General features: G+C 37.4%; 1 protein-coding gene across 2 annotated transcripts in view; it reads right to left on the bottom strand.

Annotated features, from left to right (window-relative positions):
* Nucleotides 1–20,713, bottom strand: part of CNTNAP4 (contactin associated protein like 4) — a 285,557-nt gene that overhangs the window by 50,870 nt on the left and 213,974 nt on the right. For both annotated transcript variants that reach the window (XM_027513975.1, XM_027513977.1), the window contains 2 exons: nucleotides 18,528–18,684; nucleotides 12,354–12,481 (listed from right to left, as the gene is read on the bottom strand). In XM_027513975.1, coding sequence (XP_027369776.1) covers nucleotides 12,354–12,481; nucleotides 18,528–18,684 — 285 coding nt within the window. The remainder of the gene's footprint in view (nucleotides 1–12,353; nucleotides 12,482–18,527; nucleotides 18,685–20,713) is intronic.

Consider the following 20,713-nt stretch of genomic DNA (forward strand, 5'->3'; position numbering starts at 1 on the left):
AGCTGTGATTTCTCAGACAGCTGAACAAGTCGATGCAGGCAAAATGAAAAAACTAATTTCAATGACAAGGGTTTCTTAGAACAAGAAACTTAGAACAATCTTTTCAAACCATGTAAGTTCTGAGGGTGTCTTGATTAGACATGAAATTTCAACGCAATGAATTAACTGAGAAGAACTACATTTCAAAAAATTAGTAGAAAAATTCAAATGTCAAAGAGCTTAAAAAAAATACTACCTTGTCACATAATTACTGAGAGCAGAAATTTAGATCATGCTTACAACTCTTGAAACAGATTATAAAATGCAGGCATACATTTTACCACATCATATCCTATTTTAGGAGAAAGTTGTGGCACACAACACTGAGTTGTTAAGTTACTGACCTGTAAGGATAACTATTCCTTCAATAATTCAGTCAGAAAAAGCAAATCATCTCAAGCTGGAAAAGTCAATTAGGCCTCAGAATTTCCCACAGCAACATTAAACATTAGAAGATAAAGGAACACTGTCTACAAATTTCTGAAAGAAAATGTAGCAAACCTAACTTTCTTTTTTAAGTATTAAGGTAACAGGTAAGTCTTACCAAATTTGAAAGAATTCTGAGAGTGTAAGCACATACAAGCTCTTTTGGTGAAAAACAAAAATAGAATATTAATCCATAATGAAATATGAATCAAAAGGTGTCCATCAAAAGACACCTTACAAAGCTAGAAAAGACAAGGCTGACTGAATCTCTTAGTGCAAGCCCAGTAGGATATTATGTACAAACTGCTGAAGAGTTGCAAAATGTGACTCAAAAACATTACATCACTTTCTTATAAGGTTAAATACAGGGTTACCTTATACTCCAGAGGTTCCACTCCTAAATGTATACTCCTAAGAAGTGGAAATATACATGTCCCAAAAAAACACACTGAGACACAGATGTTCACAGCAACATTATTCATAATAGACAAAAAGTGAAACCAGTACAAATGGCCAACAACTGATTAGTGGATGATCAAAATGCGGTGGATCCACACAAAGGAATGACTAGGCCTTAAAAAATAAAGAATATTTGATATAGTCTACAAGTATGGATAAACTTTGCCAATGTGATGCTAGTGAAAGAAGCCAGTCGCAAAGATCCCACATTCTAGGTTTTCACCTGTATGAAATGTCCAGAATTGGTAAGTCAGCGGAGATAAAGAGTAGATGCATGGTTGACTAGGGTTGGGGTGGGAGTTTGGGGAAAATGGAAAGTGTGCTAACAGGTACAAGTTTCTTTATGAGACATAAAAACGTTCTAAAATTGCTTGTGGTGACGGTTATACAACTCCATTTAATACACTGAAACACCATTAGATTGTACACTTCAAATAGGTGAATTACAGGGCACATGGACTGTATCTCAATAAAGCTGTTAGCAACAAACAGCATAAAATTAAACCAGCCAACTTCATTTTAGAGTTCAGAGGCAACCAATATTCTCAAGCGTGTGCCAACTCAGGAAATGCAACAACGCTTGAGTCTTTCTAGAAGAGAGAAAAAAAAAAAAAAACAACAACAACAACAAAGAAAATATCATTACCTGAAAATGCAATTCATCCAAGAATAAACAGAAAAACATTCATTCATGAATAGAGGGCCTCTGACGACAGGACCAGTGGTTAGTATTCAAAAAATAGACAACCATACAAATAATAGCAAAACTAGCAAAAATTGGGAGGTGGGGGGAGAAAAAGAAGAGATGACGACAGATGCATGCTAATTTTCACATTTTTCAGAACAGACCAATGCTGTCTAGAATACAAAAGACTTTAATAGAGAACCTAGTGACTCTATAACCTTTACAACTTTTATAAAGTTTAAGTTAGCACATTGAATACATGTTTATCATGTATATAAATAATATAAATCAATCCCCGTGGCTTCAGTTTGTTTCTTCTTTCTCTGTCAGTTTCAGTTCATAAAGTTAATAAATAAATTTATTTCTGAATCTCTTTTTCTATTCCTCTATCTAGAATAGTGCCTCTTAACCTGGGGCTATTCTGGACCCCAGGAAACATTTGGCTTTTTCTGGAGACATACTTTGTTGTCACAACTGGGGAGCATGCTTCTAGCATGTAGTGGGTAGGGTCCAAGGATACTGCTTAATGTCCCACAAAGGACAGGACAGCCCCCAACCATCGCAAGGAATCACTCAGCCCAATGGCGAGAGTCCCGAGGTTGGGAAACCCTGCACTAGCGATATTTAGGAATGTCTGGAATAATGCTCTCTCGTATTAGTCACTAGTTCAGAGTTGTGTGACTCTCGGTGATTACTACAGTCTTTTCTTCGACATATCTGTATATCTTAAGATTTTATAATGACTTCATATCAACTATCATTAATGTTTAAAAGTAAAACAACAAATAAAGGTATGTATGTGTATGCAGTCCTGAGAATTATCAAGATTCCCAGTCTCTAAAACATGGAAACCTTTTAAAAAGTGTTAGAAAGAACGTTTGTTCTCCCACATTTGGGAAGTTTCTTGAATGTCAATGACTAGCTTATAATGTAGATCTTTTCAAAAGAACAGAAAACAAAAAGCAAAATAAGTCACAAAATATTTTTTCTCCAAGAAGTAGACAATGTTTCAGTTTTATAAAGGCACTGTACCATCAAGAGTGCAAATCAAATAAGTAAAACTATGTGTTTATTTGAAGGCACTTTCCCTGTCTCAGGCCCATGTACATGAATGACAAATGGCTCAAGATGGAACTAGATGACCTTTGTAGTATGTGACTTTTTTAAGATCAGAATGTCTTTCAAAATGTAATCAAAACCTTTAATTGAAATATATTTGCATATCATTTAATAAGTACAATCAAAACCTTACTCCTGTCTCTCACGAATAATTCACAAGCTATAAGTTTCTCGAGCTGTATATGATGGATCATTCGTACTCCTTCATAAACTGCTATTTATTGATTATCTTTCATGTAACAGGTAATGTACTAGGTGTCAAGATACAATAATAAATGAGGAATGGACCTACTCTTGAGAGGCTCAGAAATAATTAAAAGCCAGAACAAGAAGTGTATCTTTGTAATTTACTCAACATTCTTTGAGAGTGTAGGAAAATGTCCTCTAGAGACCTGCGGAAGGCTTTGTGGAGAAAGGGTGTGAATGGTTTCATTAAAAGGATTGGGGGTGTTTCACAGATGAAGCAAAGACAGCAAGTGAAGAGAAAATGATGCTAGATGCCATCAGTGGTTGATGAATTGTCTTTATGCTAAAGGACCTTCAGAAGTAGGGGAAGGTCCATGCAGGTATCTTCTTCTTCTTTTTTTTTTTTTTTTTAACCATTAGTGTTAACTTCATTGTGAAAACAGTTGAACAGTTTCATTTTCAAAAACTAAATAGAAACTATGATATTCTTAAAAGTAAAAGTAATAATAGCTATGCTTCGAATTCAACACTAAAATTTCTTTTGTGATCAAAGTAGAACAAATATTTTTTATTTATATTTTCCGTAAAAAAAAAAACCAACAACATTTACTTTTATGTGAGTAAAAGGTGCCAGACTGGTGATCTCTCTTCTGTTTGAAGAACACAGTGTAGGCACCAAGATCTTCCCACCCCATCTTGCTACCATCTTGTCTTCTAATTTCTCCATCTCTTTGTTTCTTCTAGGTTTTATTTTTTTTTAATATAAATTTATTTAAATTGGAGGCAAATTACTTTACAATATTGTATCGGTTTTGCCATACACTGACATGAATCTGCCACGGGTGTACATGTGTTCCCCATCCTGAACCCCTCCCCCCATCTCCCTCCCCATTCCATCCCTCTGGTTCATCCCAGTGCACTGGCCCGGAGCATCCTGTATCATGCATCGAAACTGGACTGGCGATTCATTTCACATATGATAATATACATGTTTCAATGCCATTCTCCCAAATCATCCCACCCTCGCCCTCTCCCACAGAGTCCAAAAGACTGTTCTATACATCTGTGTCTCTTTTGCTGTCTCGCATACAGGGTTATCGTTACCACCTTTTTAAATTCCATATATATGCATTAGTATACTGTATTGGTGTTTTTCTTTCTGGCTTACTTCACTCTGTATAATAGGCTCCAGTTTCATCCACCTCATTAGAACTGATTCAAATGTATTCTTTTTAATGGCTGAGCAATACTCCATTGTGTATATGTACCACAGCTTTCTTATCCATTTGTCTGCTGATGGACATCTAGGTTGCTTCCATATCCTGGCTATTATAAACAGTGCTGCAATGAACATTGGGGTACATATGTCTCTTTCAATTCTGGTTTCCTTGGTGTGTATACCCAGCAGTGGGATTGCTGGGTCATATGGCAGTCCTGGGTGTTCATTGGAAGGATCCATGCTGACACTGAAACTCCAATACTTTGGCCACCTCATGCAAAGAGTTGACTAATTGGAAAAGACCCTGATGCTGGGAGGGATTGGGAGCAGGAGGAGAAGGGGACGACAGAGGATGAGATGGCAGGATGGTATCACCGACTCAATACATATGAGTTTGGGTGAACTCCTGGAGTTGGTGATGGACAGGGAGGCCTGGCGTGCTGCCATTCATGGGGTCACAAAGAGTTGGACACGACTGAGCAACTGAACTGAACTGAACTGATGGCAGTTCTATTTCCAGTTTTTAAAGGAATCTCCACACTGTTCTCCATAGTGGCTGTACTAGTTTGCATTCCCACCAACAGTGTAAGAGGGTTCCCTGTTCTCCACACCCTCTCCAGCATTTATTACTTGTAGACTTTTGGATAGCAGCCATTCTGACTGGTGTGAAATGGTACCTCATGTGGTTTTGATTTGCTCTGATAATGAGTGATCACTCTGATAATGAGTGATGTTGAGCATCTTTTCATGTGTTTGTTAGCCATCTGTATGTCTTCTTTGGAGAAATGTCTATTTAGTTCTTTGGCCCATTTTTTGATTGAGTCATTTATCTTCCTGGAATTGAGCTGTAGGAGTTGCTTGTATATTTTTGAGATGAATTCTTTGTCAGTTGTTTCATTTGCTATTATTTTCTCCCATTCTGAAGGCTGTCTTTCCACCTTGCTTATATTTTCCTTTGTTGTGTAGAAGCTTTTAATTTTAATTAGGTCCCATTTGTTTATTTTTGCTTTTATTCCCAATATTCTGGGAGGTGGGTCATAGAGGATCCTGCTGTGATGTATGTCGGAGAGTGTTTTGCCTATGTTCTCCTCTAGGAGTTTTATAGTTTCTGGTCATACCTTTAGATCTTTAATCCATTTTGAGTTTATTTTTGTGTATGGTGTTAAAAAGTGTTCTAGTTTCATTCTTTTACAAGTGGTTGACCAGTTACCCAGCACAACTTGTTAAAGAGATTGTCTTTTCTCCATTGTATATTCTTGCCTCCTTTGTTAAAGATAAGGTGTCCATCGGTGCATAGATTTGTTTCTGGGCTTCCTATTTTGTTCCATTGATCTATATTTCTCTCTTTGTGCCAGCACCATACTGTCTTGATGACTGTGGCTTTGTAGTAGAGCCTGAAGTCAGGCAGGTTGATTCTTCCAGTTCCATTCTTTTTTCTCAAGATTGCTTTGGCTATTTGAGGTTTTTTTGTATTTCCATACAAATTGTGAAATTATTTGTTCTAGCTCTGTGAAAAATACCGTTGGTAGCTTGATAGGGATTGCATTGAATCTATAGATTGCTTTGGGTAGTATACTCATTTTCACTATATTGATTCTTCCAATCCATGAACACGGTATATTTCTCCATCTATTAGTGTACTCTTTGATTTCTTTCACGGACGTTTTATAGTTTCTTTATATAGGTCTTTGTTTCTTTTGGTAGATATATTCCTAAGTATTTTATTCTTTGCATTGCAATGGTGAATGGAATTGTTTCCTTCATTTCTCTTTCTATTTTCTCATTATTACTGTATAGGAATGCAAGGGATTTCTGTGTGTTGATTTTATATCCTGAAACTTTACTATATCCATTGATGAGCTCTAGTAATTTTCTGGTGGAGTCTTTAGGGTTTTCTATGTAGAGGATCATGTCATCTGCAAACAGTGGGTTTTACTTCTTCCTTTCCAATCTGCATTCTTTTTATTTATTTTTCTGCTCTGATTGCTGTGCCCAAAACTTCCAAAACTATGCTGAATAGTAGTGGTGAGCGTGGGCACCCTTGTCTTGCTCCTGACTTTAGGGGAAATGCTTTCAATTTTTCACCATTAAAGATAATGTTTGCTGTGGGTTTGTCATAGATAGCTTTTATTATATTGAGGTATGTTCCTTCTATTCCTGCTTTCTGGAGGGTTTTTATCATAAATGGATGTTGAATTTTGTCAAAGGCTTTCTCTGCATCTATTGAGATAATCATATGGTTTTTATTTTTCAATTTGTTAATGTGGTGTATTACATTGATTAACTTGTGGGTATTGAAGAATTCTTGCATCCCTGGGATAAAGCCCACTTGGTCATGATGTATGATCTTTTTAATGTGTTGTTGGATTCTGATTGCTAGAATTTTGTTAAGGATTTTTGCATCTATGTTCATCAGTGATATTGGCCTGTAGTTTTCTTTATTTGTGGCATCTTTGTCAGGTTTTGGTATTAAGGTGATGGTGGCCTCATAGAATGAGTTTGGAAGTTGACCCTCCTCTGCAATTTTCTGGAAGAGTTTGAGTAGGACAGGTGTTAGCTCTTCTCTAAATTTTTGGTAGAATTCAGCTGAGAAGCCGACTGGTCCCGGGCTTTTGTTTGCTGGAAGATTTCTGATTACAGTTTCAATTTCCGTGCGTGTGATGGGTCTCTTAAGATTTTCTATTTCTTTCTGGTTCAGTTTTTGAAAGTTGTACTTTTCTAAGAATTTGTCCATTTTTTCCAAGTTGTCCATTTTATTTGTATATAGTTCTGATAGTAGTTTCTTATGATCCTTTGTATTTCTGTGTTGTCTGTTGTGATCTCTCCATTTTCATTTCTAATTTTATTGATTTGATTTTTCTCCCTTTGTTTCTTGATGAGTCTGGCTAATGGTTTGTCAATATTATTTATCTTCTCAAAGAACCAGCTTTTGGCTTTGTTGATTTTTGCTATGGTTTCTTTTGCATTTATTTCTGCCCTAATTTGTAAGACTTCTTTCCTTCTACTAACCCTGGGGTTCTTCATTTCTTCCTTTTCTAGTTGCTTTAGGTGTAGAGTTAGGTTATTTATTTGACTTTTTCTTTTCTTGAGGTATGCCTCTATTGCTATGGACCTTCCCTTTCGCACTTCCTGATTGATGTCAAAAAATCATGTAACTCTGTGGGTTAATACTAGATTTCTACTCTTTCTCCTTAGTGTGAGGTAAGAGTGCTGAAGATAACACAGCTACAATTGGCATGCTCTTCAGGTAATTTTCAACACATGCTGAAGTTGAAGAAGTATTGGTCTAGAAGACTTGTGATGGCACCCCACAAATGAAGATGGTCCCACTTCTCCTGAGAGAGCAGAAAGGAAAATACCTACAGAAAACCTCCTAGTTATCACCTTTCTCTTAACTGTAGACCCAGATGTTTTTCCATGATTTGCTCCTTTGATTCTGTCTCCACGGTTAGTAAAAGTCAGAAACATATTCAGTAGGATCCTACTGAATCCTAGGAGACATAGGAGAATACATAGGAGAATACCCATGTTACTAAAATCTTTACTAGTTTTTATGTCTTACAAGTTTAACTATTGATATTTTTTTAATTACCCAACTTTAAAATTAAGCAACCTTCATTTTTGCTTAAAAAAAGAAGGACCATTCTGGTGAATGATGTTGCTAATGGGACAGGTTATACATGTGTGAGGACAGAAAATATATGAAAAACCTCAGTAATTTCCTCTTCATTTCATTGTAAATTTATTTTAAAAATAAAGTCTTTAAAAATTAAGCAACAATAACTATCTGTACTATTATTAATGTTTAGTTGTGGGTTGTGATTTTTATGGTGTTTTTTTTTCTGAGTCAGATGTACTGAGGATAATTTACACAGAATAAAACTGAGTAATTCTGTGTATTGCTCTAGGAATTTTGACAAATGCTTCAAGTCACGTAAGTTACCATAACACTCAAGACATAGAACATCTCCTTTACCTATTCTCTTTTGTAAAATTCCTCTTGCCTTAAAGCGATTGGCAAAGAGATCTTTTTTCTCTTCCTATGGTTTTGCTTTTTCCAGAATATCTTAGAAATCGAATGATCCAGCACAGAGCCTTTTAAGTCAGGCTTCTATTAGTCAGTACCATGCACTGAAGATTCATCCATGCTGTTGGTTCTTTTTACTGTTTAGTAATATTCCATTGTACAGTGTAGATACACCACAGTAAAACGGAATGTTTATCCACTGGCTTATTCATTAAACCACTGGCTTATTCATTAAACCACTGACATTTGGGTGGTTTCCAGTTTTAGAAGACTATGCATAAAATCAATATAAACCTGTTCATACGGATATTTCATGTCTCTTCTGCAAATACCTAGGAGTGGGGTTGCTGGATCTTATAGTAAATGTGTGTTTAGATTTATAAAAAAATTGCCAAAGTGACAGTACCATTTTGCACTTGGCACCAGCAATGCAAATTCCAGCTTCTCTATATTCTTGGCAGTTGATATTGTCAGTTTTTTTTGTTTTATTATATTTTTACAGTGTCAGCCATTCTGATAGCTATATACCAGTATCTTATTGTGGTGTTAAATGTAGTACATTTCCCTAATGACTAATGATATTGAAAATTTTATGTGTTTCTTTGAAATCTGTGTATTTTATCTTACAAAATGTATGTGCAAATCATTTGCCCATTTGTTAATCTGAATTTTTTTTAATTGCACTGTTAGAAGGTTCTTCATATATTTAGCCTCTATCAGATATGGACTTTGCAAATGTATTTTCCCCATGTGTGACTCTTCTTCCCATTTTTTAAACAATGTCATGTTAAAAGCAGTTTTTAATTATGATGAACCTCAATTTATCATTTAAAAATTTATGGGTTATGCTTTTGATGCTCTATCTAAAAAATCTTTGCTTAACCCAAGGTCACTAAGATTTTCTTCCATATTTTCTTAGAGAAGTTTTATAGTTTGTGAGTTTACATTTAAGTTTATAATTAATTTGAATTATTTTTGGTATGCAGTTTGAAGTATGGTTGAAATTCTTCTGTTTTTGCAAATGGATTCTAATTCTGCTATAAAAAGGTACTTTTAAAATTTCAATTTTTCATTACTAACATATAGAGATATAATTTGTTTTTGCATATTGAACTTGCATCCTATTACCTTGCTAAACTCACTTTAAAAAAAAATATTCTTAGGAATTTTCTACCTAGAAAACCATGTCATCTATAAATGGAGACATTCTATTTCTTCCTTTCTAATCTATAGGCCTTGAATTCCTTTTCTTTACTTACTACTTGTGCTAGGACTCACAGTAGGATACTGAATAGGATTGGTGAGAACAGACATCTTTGTTTAGATCCTGATCTTAGAGAGGAAGTATTAAGTCTGTGACAATTCAGGATAAAGCATTAGATTTTTAGATTTTCACAAATGTCTTTTAAAATATTGAGGAAGTTTAAGTTCCTAGTTTCCTTAATTTTTATAAATAGGATGTTGAATTCTTCCATTTACTTTTCACATATTTTTTTTCAAAAAACTTGTTTTCATATTCATAAATTCTTTAGGTCAACAATATTTATGAAGTTTTATATCTGCAGAACAACTTTAAAAAGGGGACTTTATCATTCATATCTTTTGTGCTTTTGGTAAAATGTTTAACAATGTTATCTGTGACTTCTGACATTAAACAATAGTACTAGTAGTAACAAAATTCCACACCCATCCACATTTTAAAAAATGAAAATAAATACTAGTAGTAACAAAATTCCACACCCATCTACATTTAAAAAAATGAAAATAAAGACTTGGAATTAGGAGCCAGCTAGCATCTGGTGCATCTGGTACCTGTGGGTCTCACTTATTTTTGTTTATTCATCCTGCTTTCTCAAGGCTTCTGGGTTGTTTTTTCTTTCCTAGAAAAACATGGCTAGATATAAAATTTTCAACCTATCTGGTTTGTGTGATAGGACCAAGATACTTTTCTTTTTATTTTCATCTTTCCATTTTTCTGTTCAAAGAAAATCTAAGAATTCTGTGCCTCAACGAATCATTCTTACTATCTCAACAAATGGTGCCACCAGCTTTACTCAAGTCAGAAACCTGGAGGTAATTGTCATACCCTGTCACCCTCACCCCAGATCGTACTGAATTCACCTCCCTGACTGAGCCCCTTATCTAAGCCCCATGCCAACCATTGCCTAGTTCAAGCCTTCATAACTGTCCTTGTCTTACACTCAAAGGTCACTTTCCTGGATCATGAGAACTAAGCCAGTTCTCAGCCTTAAAGTATGCCAGTCCAAATTAGTGTTCCAGCCACAATGCCTTCAGGATAACTTTCATATAACTCACCTCTGCTTTTAAGGCCCACTTTGCATGATCCCGTATCTAGAAGCCCCACATCTGCCCCGTTTATCTCATTTGGAAAGGAAAATAAATAAATAAATAAATGTGTCTAGGGCTTTGCACCTTCAGAGGTGCAGGCTGCCCACACAGAGAAAATAGGCGGCATTCATTACTCTGATACTGCTGCTCTTCAGACAGGGCCATTTATGCAGAAAATGCTCTGTGAACTCACATGAGGATAAGCCCCAACCCTAAAGTAGATGTGGTGGACAGGAAGGCCAGGGAAAACTCGGGGACTGTTTCACTAATGTCTGAGGTAAACCCGCAGGTCTCCAAACCCTTACACTGTTTTTAATCCTTGTCCTAATATTGTGAGCCTCCCTCTGCACCCCCATTCTGGTAGCAGCTAAATGCTTGGTTTCTTAGCCTCTCGCCACAGACCTCAAGGACCAGATACGCCCTGTGGTGGAGGCTGTCGTGTGCACTGCAGGGTATTCACAGCATTTCTGGCCGCTCCCTCTGGATCCAGTAGCACTCAACCCCCCACAGCTGCAACAGCCAAGCACGTCTCCAGATATTGCCAAACGTTCCCTAAGGGAGTGAGTCGCCTGGGATGGAGAAGCCCTGCTCTGAGTGAAAAGATGCTGTGCGCTCAAGTTCAAGATGGGAAGTCTGCAAGAAAGAACCCCTAAGGAATCGAGTTGGCAGCAACCTCAGTCAAAGCAGAACAATTCCCCAGGGACAGTGGTAAATGGGGGGAGCCGACCTAAGCCCCTGCAGCACTCAGATCAGAGCCAGCTGTGAGGAGTGCGTGTGATGAATAGAACAATTTCTCCATTGTCACGCAAAATCATTGCGCTTCTCTGGATGCAGCCTGCGTTTACAACCTCATCTCTTTGTACATAACTTTTCCCTCCGTGAAATATCCTATGTCATCTTCAAGTGACTGTGTAAGGCCTACTGGCAGACCAAGAAGCTGAGATGATAAAGATTAGGGATGGGAGGTATAATGGCAGGCCATTTTTTTTTTTACAATGTACATACACCTTTTTATAGGTCAGTATCATCTTGGCTTTTTAGCAAAGCAACTTCTGCTATGCATCTCCATAAACTCAATGCATTGTCAGATCAACTCTTTCTCTGCTGAGCCTCTAGAATAAACCTTCATTTCAGGATATACTTTTAAGGTAAATAAATATTTCTTCTATTTGCATGTTAAGTTCTGGAAGTAACTAAAAGCATAAAAAAGTAATGAATCAGTCTCGAACCTAACTGACTTCAGAGAGGTTATAAATGGCCACATATGCTTATTTCTTTCTCTGCTTAAAATATGTATTTTCTGTGACACTATATTTTAACTAAAAAACTCCGGTTCAGAGTATTCATATATTGAATATACAAAACAGCAGGTCCCACTGATTTAGAGTAAGAACACACACACAAACTGGTGGGGGGAGAAAAAGAGAATGAAAGTTGAAATATGTTTGATTAAACTGACTTTGATTCTACTGATGTTCTAATTTCACCCCAGGCCCAACAGTAGAAAACTCACCATACATCCTTAATAATGTTATGCAGCACTGAGGTGCTCCTATATGGATAATGGCATGTAGACACTGAGGAAGGATGGAACGAATTTATGAACCAAACAGAGGTGCTTTGTGGTTTCTTTCTCTTGGAATCTTAACAAGGCCCGCTGTCACGGCATTTGTTCTAGGGCTTTCCATCCTATAGGGCCACTTTGTTGACTGACTAGGGGGATGATTTCAGACACTGCTTATGGGTTTTCAAAAGAGAAGTCTGACTAATTATTATGTAGCAACACGGCTCTTAGGTGACACCTCTTTGCTCAGACACGCTGAGGGCGCGTCGCCATCACTTACTGTCTCCGCGGCACAGCAGAGGCCCCAGTTTATACGCTGCTTCTGAGTGCGGCCGGCCAGTGTCTGTGATCACAATCCTGGTCACCGGCAGATGCTCCTTGTAGGAGAGGAACCCAGTGTCATTGGTCCTGAAAGACAGTAACAACAACAAGGTTCTTAAACTATTCTGATTAACAGAGTTAGAAAGGAAACAACAGTCCTTATTACATTTCAAAGCCAAGATGTCCTGAGCTGAATGGGGACCCATAAAAGGGTCGGGAGCAAAGGGCTCATCTGAGAATGAAAAAACAGGGCAGCGTTTTAGCGTTCCTTGCAGTCCGAATATAGCTGGTGCTTTTAAGTTCTGTTGGCCACTTTTTGCCTTTTAAATGAGATGGTTAATCCATTGCCATTTAATGTAATGATTGATAGTGGGTTTTTAGATCTATCGTTTTGGTATTTATTTCTTATTTTTCCTCCCACAGGACATCTTGTATTTCTGCTCCCCACTTCATGCCTCCTCTTGGTTTACTCCATATTTCTTTTGGTATTCAATTTTATTTTTTCACTCACTCTTTAGCTATATATCTGCTTATTTTATTTTAATATTTGCTTCATGGATTATAAGATGCATCCTTAATTCATCACAGTCTACTTAGATTTTATGTTGTATTACTTAAAATGTCATAAGCTTACTATGGGATAATTAACACCCTTCCTACACAAACACCTGTTCTTTATGCCATAGTTGCAATATATTTTAAATCCAGATGCTACAAGCTTTATAATACAATTAAATAGTGAATTTTAATTTATTTAATCAAGAGAAAAATTTAAACACTGCTTTTTCCATTTACTGACATATTCATGATTCCCAGTGCCCTTCATTCCTGCCTGAAGATCTATTTTAAACGGTCTGTTTAGCCTGAAGAATTTCCATCACTATTTCTTATGGTACAGTTCTGCTGACAACAAATTCTCTCTGCATTTGTTTAATCTGAACAGGACTTTATTTTACTTTCATTTGTGAAATGTATTTTTGTCCTCTGTCAAAGTCTGGGTCGATACTGCCTTCTCTTTCCCCACAAAAGGTGTCATTTCATTGTCTTCTGATGTGAGGTCACCTTCATTTGCATCCTGATTACCCTGTGTGGAAGGTGTTCCACCAGATTCACCCAAACTGGCTCCTTTCAAAACATCATTGAAGTTGTATTAGTTATCTGTTGATACTAATGCATAACAAATTATCCCCCAAAACAAAGTGGTGACTTAAGACCTTTTATATAATCTGTGATTCTTCTGCTTTATGGCCCTCTGGTTCAGCATCTCAAGGCTACACTCAAAGTGTTGGCAGGGACTGAAGTCAACTCAGTGCTCGGGTGGGGAAGGCTCACTCCTGTGGCTACTGGCAGTATTCTACTACTTGCTGGGCACTGAACTGAAAGCCTTGGGTATTCACCAGCTGCTGGTTGAGGGTGACCCTCGAATCTTTGTCCACAATAGCTCACAACATGGCAGGCTGCTGTATCAAACAAGAAGGCTGGAAGATGCAGAGAGTGAATTTCAAGCATGTTAGAAGTCATGGTCTTTTGTAACTCAGTCTCTGAAGTGACATCTCATCATTTTACCATATACTATTCTTTAAAAGCAAGTCACAAGGTCCATGCAACACACAAGAGAAGGAAATTACACAGTGGTGTGAATAACAGGCAGTGTGGATAACTGGGGGCCATCTCGGGGGCTCGCTTCCAGAGATGTTTATTAAGCAAATTTGAGAGATTTTCAGCCATGGTTTCATCAAACGATATATACTTTTGCCTCATTTTATTTCCTGCTGCTCTGGGACTCCAATTTCTTGCCTGTTAAATCATAGATATTTTCCCACAAGCCACAAAGGGTCTGTCAATTTTTCTTTCAATTTTTTTTTTCCTGTATTCTTCAGATTGAATGATTTATACTGATCTGTCTTCAGGTTTACTGAAGATTTCTTTTGCTAACCCCCATAAGAGTTGAATTCTATGCAGTGAATATTTAACTTCAGATGTTGTACTTTTCTGTTCTAAAATGTACATTTGCCTCTTTAATAAAGTTCTCATTTATCTGCTTAGAATACCCTTGGTTCCTTTGTGATTATTTTTACCTTTAATTTTTTATACATTTTTTTAAGAGTTGATTTAATATGTTTGCCTGCTAATAAGACACCAGTGACCCAGCACCTGTTTCTGCTAGAACTTTTATTTTCTTGACTTTGGATCAAAGTTTGCTATTTTTTTTTTTTTTTGAATTAGCAACCATTGCTATAATATTTTGGATTTTATGGGTGATACACTGTAGATTCTAGAATCTGCTTTCCTTCTCAGAAGGCTAGGTTTTTGTTTTCACAAACAGTTAAATCACAACCTTATCACAATAAACGCTGGAGGCTTGTTTTTACTTCATCGGGGTGGGCCTGGGTCAGTTTCACTGGTAGTTTTCAGTCATACTCAGTTTGGGGACATAGTCTTTGCTGTAAAGTCCTGGACCTTCTGTCATTTCTATTTCTAGGGCTTTACAAAGCCCAAGTCAGCCAAGGAGACTCACACTCCCAATCTGGTCTCTCTGGTGGTTGCTGCTGAAGTCCCTGTATTGCGGGATCAGTGGTCCAACTGCATCTCTCTGCTTGGTTCCTAGAAATCGCCCCTGTGCACGTGCAGCTCAGAGGTCAGGGTTCTAGAGGAGCTGATATAGTGGTCTCCTCTCAAGTGGTTTTCTCCATTCCGAAATGTCCAGAAATCCATTTCCAGGCATTCTGGTTGCTTTGAATCTTCCTCTGATACCTGTAGCCGCCCCCCACCCCCACCCCGCACCCAGACTCTAGTAATCTCTTTGAGTTCTAGCCACCCTGTGGCAGGTGATCTGGTGAGTAGTTTCAGAGAAAAGGCATCTAAACATAAATCTCATCCACGGATACTCCCTTCTTTGAAGGGCTGAAGGCTCACAACCCTGGGAGTTTCTGCCTACATTTGGTTATTTTCCACTTGCTTCAAGTTCAGTTCAGTTCAGTTCAGTCACTCAGTCCTATCTGACTCTTTGTGACCCCATGAACTGTAGCACATGATTCACGGGGTGGCAAAGAGTCAGACACGACTGAGCGACTGAACTGAACTGAACTGAACTGTAGCATGCTAGGCCTACCTGTCCATCACCAACTCCCAGAGTTTACCCAAACTCATGTTCATTGAGTCAGTGATGCCATCCAACATTCTCATCCTCTGTCGTCCCCTTCTTCTCCTGCCCTCAATCTTTCCCAGCACCAGGGTCTTTTCAAATGAGTCAGCTCTTCGCATCAGGTGGCCAAAGTATTGGAGTTTCAGTTTCAATATCAGTCCTTCCAGTACACACTCAGGACTGATCTCCTTTAGGATGGACTGGTTGATCTCCTTGCAGTCCAAGGGACTCTCAAGAGTCTTCTCCAACACCACAGTTCAAAAGCTTCAATTCTTCTGTGCTCAGCTTTCTTTATAGTCCAACTCTCACATCCATACATGAACACAGGAAGAACCATAGCCTTGACTAGACGGACCTTCGTTGGCAAAGTAATATCTCTGCTTTTGAACATGCTATCTAGGTTGGTCATAACTTTCCTTCCAAGGAGTAAGCGTCTTTTCATTTCATGCCTGCAATCACCATCTACAGTGATTTTTCAGCCCCAAAAAATAAAGTCAGCCACTGTTTCCACTGTTTCCCCATCTATTTGCCATGAAGTGATGGGACTGGATGCCATGATCTTAGTTTTCTAAATGTTGAGTTTTAAACCAACTTTTTCACTCTCCTCTTTCACTTTCATCAAGAGGCTTTTGAGTTCCTCTTCACTTTCTGCCATAAAGATGGTGTCATCTGCATATCTGAGGTTATTGATATTTCTCCCAGCAATCTTGATTCTAGCTTGCGCTTCTTCCAGCCCAGTGTTTCTCATGATGTACTCTGCATAGAAGTTAAATAAGTAGGGTGATAATATACAGCCTTGATGGACTCCTTTTCCTATTTGGAACCAGTCTGTTCTTCCATGTCCAGTTCTAACTATTGCCTCCTGACCTGCATACTGGTTTCTCAAGAGGCAGGTCAGGTGGTCTGGTATTCCCATCTCTTTCAGAACTTTCCAGTTTATTGTGATCCACACAGTCAAAGGCTTTGGCATAGTCAATAAAGCAGAAATAGATGTTTTTCTGGAACTCTCTTGCTTTTTCGATGATCCAGTGGATGTTAGCAATTTGATCTCTGGTTCCTCTGCCTTTTCTAAAACCAGATTGAATATTTGGAAGTTCACAGTTCATGTATTGCTGAAGCCTGGCTTGGAGAATTTTGAGCATTACTTTACTAGCATGTGAGATGAGTGCAATTGTGTGGTAGTTTGAGCATTTTTTGGCATTGCCTTTCTTTGGGATTGGAATTAAAACTGACCTTTTCCAGTCCCATGGCCACTGCTTAGTTTTCCAAATTTACTGACATATTGAGTGTAGCACTTTCACAGCATCATCTTTCAGGATTTGAAATAGCTCAACTGGAATTCCATCACCTCCACTAGCTTTGTTTGTAGTGATGCTTCCTAAGGCCCACTTGACTTCACGTTCCAGGATGTCCAGCCCTAGGTGAGTGATCACACCATCGTGATTATCTGAGTCACGAAAATCTTTTTTGTACAGTTCTTCTGTGTATTCTTGCCACCTCTTTTTAATATCTCTGCTTCCTTTAGGTCCATACCATTTCTGTCCTTTATTGAGCCCATCTTTGCATCAAATATTCCTTGGTATCTCTAATCTTCTTGAAGAGATCACTAGCCTTTCCTATTCTATTGTTTCCTCTATTTCTCTGCATTGATGGCTAAGGAAGGCTTTCTTATCTCTCCTTGCTTCAAGTAGGTGTTTGTAATAAATAGTTTTCCTGGGATTATAAATGTTATCTGGGGTTAGGTTAGTTCTACACAAGCTACGTTAGCATAAGCGGAATTTAATATGAAAAGTTTCAAAATCTTATTTTTAAATCTTATTTTTAATGAATAAAATGTCATGCAGAGATAGAGTTATTGGTGACTGATGTTGTTGTTTAGTTGCCACGTCATGTCTGATTCTTTAGTGACCCCATGGACTGTAGCTGCCAGGCTCCTCTGTCCATGGGCTTTCCCAGGCAAGAACACTGGAGTGGGCTGCCATTTGCTTCTCCAAGCACTCTTCCTGACCCCAGGACTGACCCCGCATCTCCTGCGTTGGCAGGTAGATTCTTTACCAGTGAGCCACCTGGAGGGAAGCCTACTGGTGATTAGATTAATTTAAAAAAAATTTATTCACATTTTAAAACACACTGTGGGCATTTGTGTATGTGTGTGTGTGTATGTGTGTGTGAAGGCAGCAAGAAGAAAAAAGTATCTTCCAAAAATAGAAAATTTGAAAAACCAGACTTTAAGTAAGAGAGACAATGTTCTTCATGATGAACACATAACAATAAAAGTACAATAATGACTGCATACAGATGCCTCCTTTAAAGGCATAAAATAATCTGCTTTTTGATATAACACAGTCTTTGATATTTTTCAAATGAATAAATGTAATGTCAAATGAATAAATAAAGCATTTCAAGCTCAATATAAAATCTAAATATTATAGATTTCCTTTTCAAAATATGATTAACAGAATATCAGTTTTTCATAGTATAATGCATCCTTTAAGAAAATAAAAGAGCTACATGTTTAAGTAATTGTGGGAAAGTCTAGGCTTACATATTTAAAGAGAAGAGATTAACATATTTGAAGAGATATGTTAGTATTAAATATATTTATTTAAATATAATTTATGTAAATTTTAATATATTTATGTAACTATGTTTTGAGAATATAATTCTTAATTATACTTAATTTCAAAGATAATGATAATTGACTCAAAATGAAAAGCAAGCATGAAACAGATGCTTCTGTTTCATCATATTACAAAAATAAAAGGTGCATGACTCATGCTCTATTACCACAAAATTCAAATAAAAAGATCATGATCTTCCCATCTAGAAGTCAGATTAGTTGCAATACATTTCATCAAAACATATCTTTATCTAATTTCTTCACTGTACTAAGTTGTTCAGCATCTACCTACTTATATATGTGGCAGTGACTTATTTTAAAAAATTAATAATAAACTTGATCTTGCATAAGGAAATCATAAAAATCACCATTCATTCCGGTCAGCGTCACAGTTGCAGTAATACTGAGAATCAACGCAGTTCCCCTCCAATCCACAAGTACATTTTTGAGGATCAGGCAAAGAACCTCCCCAGTAAGTTTGTGTTTCGTTGGTTCTTCCAACCCACCAGCTCAGAGGGGCTCCATCTGAAAAATAAAGGTGAGAAAAACGACATCTGCTTTGTAACCCGTGACCTTCCATCCCAGTATAATTCCCTTCTTTCCCAAATCATTAAAAAGAATGAAAGGAGGAAAGACTGGTTTGATGTAGTGATATTCCAAACTTCATAACTGATGGTATTTCCTTAAGAAAGCTTTTTAAAAAAAATATTTCATTATTTAAGCTTAAATTATTGATATATTTTTCTTTGAGTAGGAAAGAAACCAGCAGTTTCTATTTAATTCAGGCATAATATAAAAAAAATGTATTGAGAGTTCACACACGCCATTTCTTTTATTTAATAATTTTTTGAAACAACAAGGCATCAAATTATAATCCACAGTAATTAACATATGAGAAACAAAATTGATTTGAGAACATAATATGCCTACTAGAACATTATGAAATGCTGTGTAAAGTCAGTGATTTATCTCAATATACTTATCGACTAAAGATAAACTAGCTGTTTAGGCATGGTATGGCATTCCCTCGCTATGATTCAAGATATATTTGAAAGTACATATTTTTTCTTCTGTTTACTGGCTTGGCTACTTCTTCAGAGACTACAGAAATAACACTGAAAGATCTTTATGCCCAAAGCAAATACGACACTCAAAAACAAAGTTTCCCTCAACCAAATGCATTTCTTTCTATGATGAATGTTCAGTTACCAGCTCCTTCACAGAGCTAAGACTAAAATGATGCCAAGAAGCTAGAGCAAGGAATAGACGGAACATTTAGATATGGTTTGCAGGAAATCTGTCTTAGGGGAAAAACGAGTTAGAGGGGAAAAATCGCAGTCACTGGAGAGTCAGGGTGTGAGACGAAGGCAACATCAAATCAGTCAGCTCCTCAAAGGTGCGCGATCATCTTTCCACTGACTTTCAAACCTTTCAAGTTGTGGCCACTAGCCTTACTTTTACTAATTTCTCCCTTACTTACAAATGCCAATGCTCATAAATCTTACTATTACATTGGATCTGTGCTAATGCAGGTAAGTTCTCACTCAGCATTACTATACATTCCTGTGCACTGTGCCAAGAAATCAAGGAGCTGTTGGAGGCTAATGTTAACGTACTACTCAATATCAACAATCTTCATTCTCTTTAACTGCATGATTAACTCATCAACTGAAGGCAAAACCTACTTGAAACATTTACTAGATCTATTTTGACATACTGCTTAAAACATTATGTGGTTATAGATTTTTAAAAAATAAATCATTATTCTTAAATACTGAATAGTATTTTCACATCTAAATTTGCTATCTTCCCTAGGAAGTAGAAACCACTGAATATTTTAAGGATACCAAATACCTCTGATTTCCTTAGTCTTATTGAAGTGTCCTAAAGAATTTATATAAGAAAGAATTAAGAAAAGCGTGAGAAAATTTTTAAGTTGAAATTAAAACGATGAAATATCAGGAATGACGGTGGATCACCTCTACTCCCATAGTTATGAATAAAATTCCAAATGGCTTGAGTATTCCCACTGACCACCCTTGCAGTGTGCCGAGCTGGAGGACCCATATCTCGCTGGAAACATTTTCACAAACATCTCCACTTTATTCATCCACAATCACAGCACCATTATTGCTTGATGCTGTTATAGTTTCAAGATTTGAAACTGTAAATTTAACTTGTCTCACACCACCTTCCTGATCTTTCCCGTACATTCCTTATTACAACCTCAAAATCCAAACTGTTCCCTCTTTTTCACCTCAAATCCATTCTATATGGATTCTAGGGTCATGGATCTGAAGAAAATCTGTGTATTCAATGGATACCCCCAACCCCGGTTCTAGAGCCTTCTAGAATTTACTATTCTCTTCGCCAGTGGCTCCCAAGCCTGGCTGAAACACCTGGGGAGCCTCAAGAGCAAGATGTGCGGCGCCACCAGCCCTGACGCAGGAAACGCCTTCACAGTCACTGCCATCCCCTCGTCATCGTGTGGGGCTCAGCTCGCTCACTAGCATCCTTGGGGATTTTGTTTTCTGGTTCTTTTAGAGTTTGACTC

Source organism: Bos indicus x Bos taurus, chromosome 18, assembly GCF_003369695.1.
Source record: "Bos indicus x Bos taurus breed Angus x Brahman F1 hybrid chromosome 18, Bos_hybrid_MaternalHap_v2.0, whole genome shotgun sequence".
Lineage (NCBI taxonomy): Eukaryota > Metazoa > Chordata > Mammalia > Artiodactyla > Bovidae > Bos > Bos indicus x Bos taurus.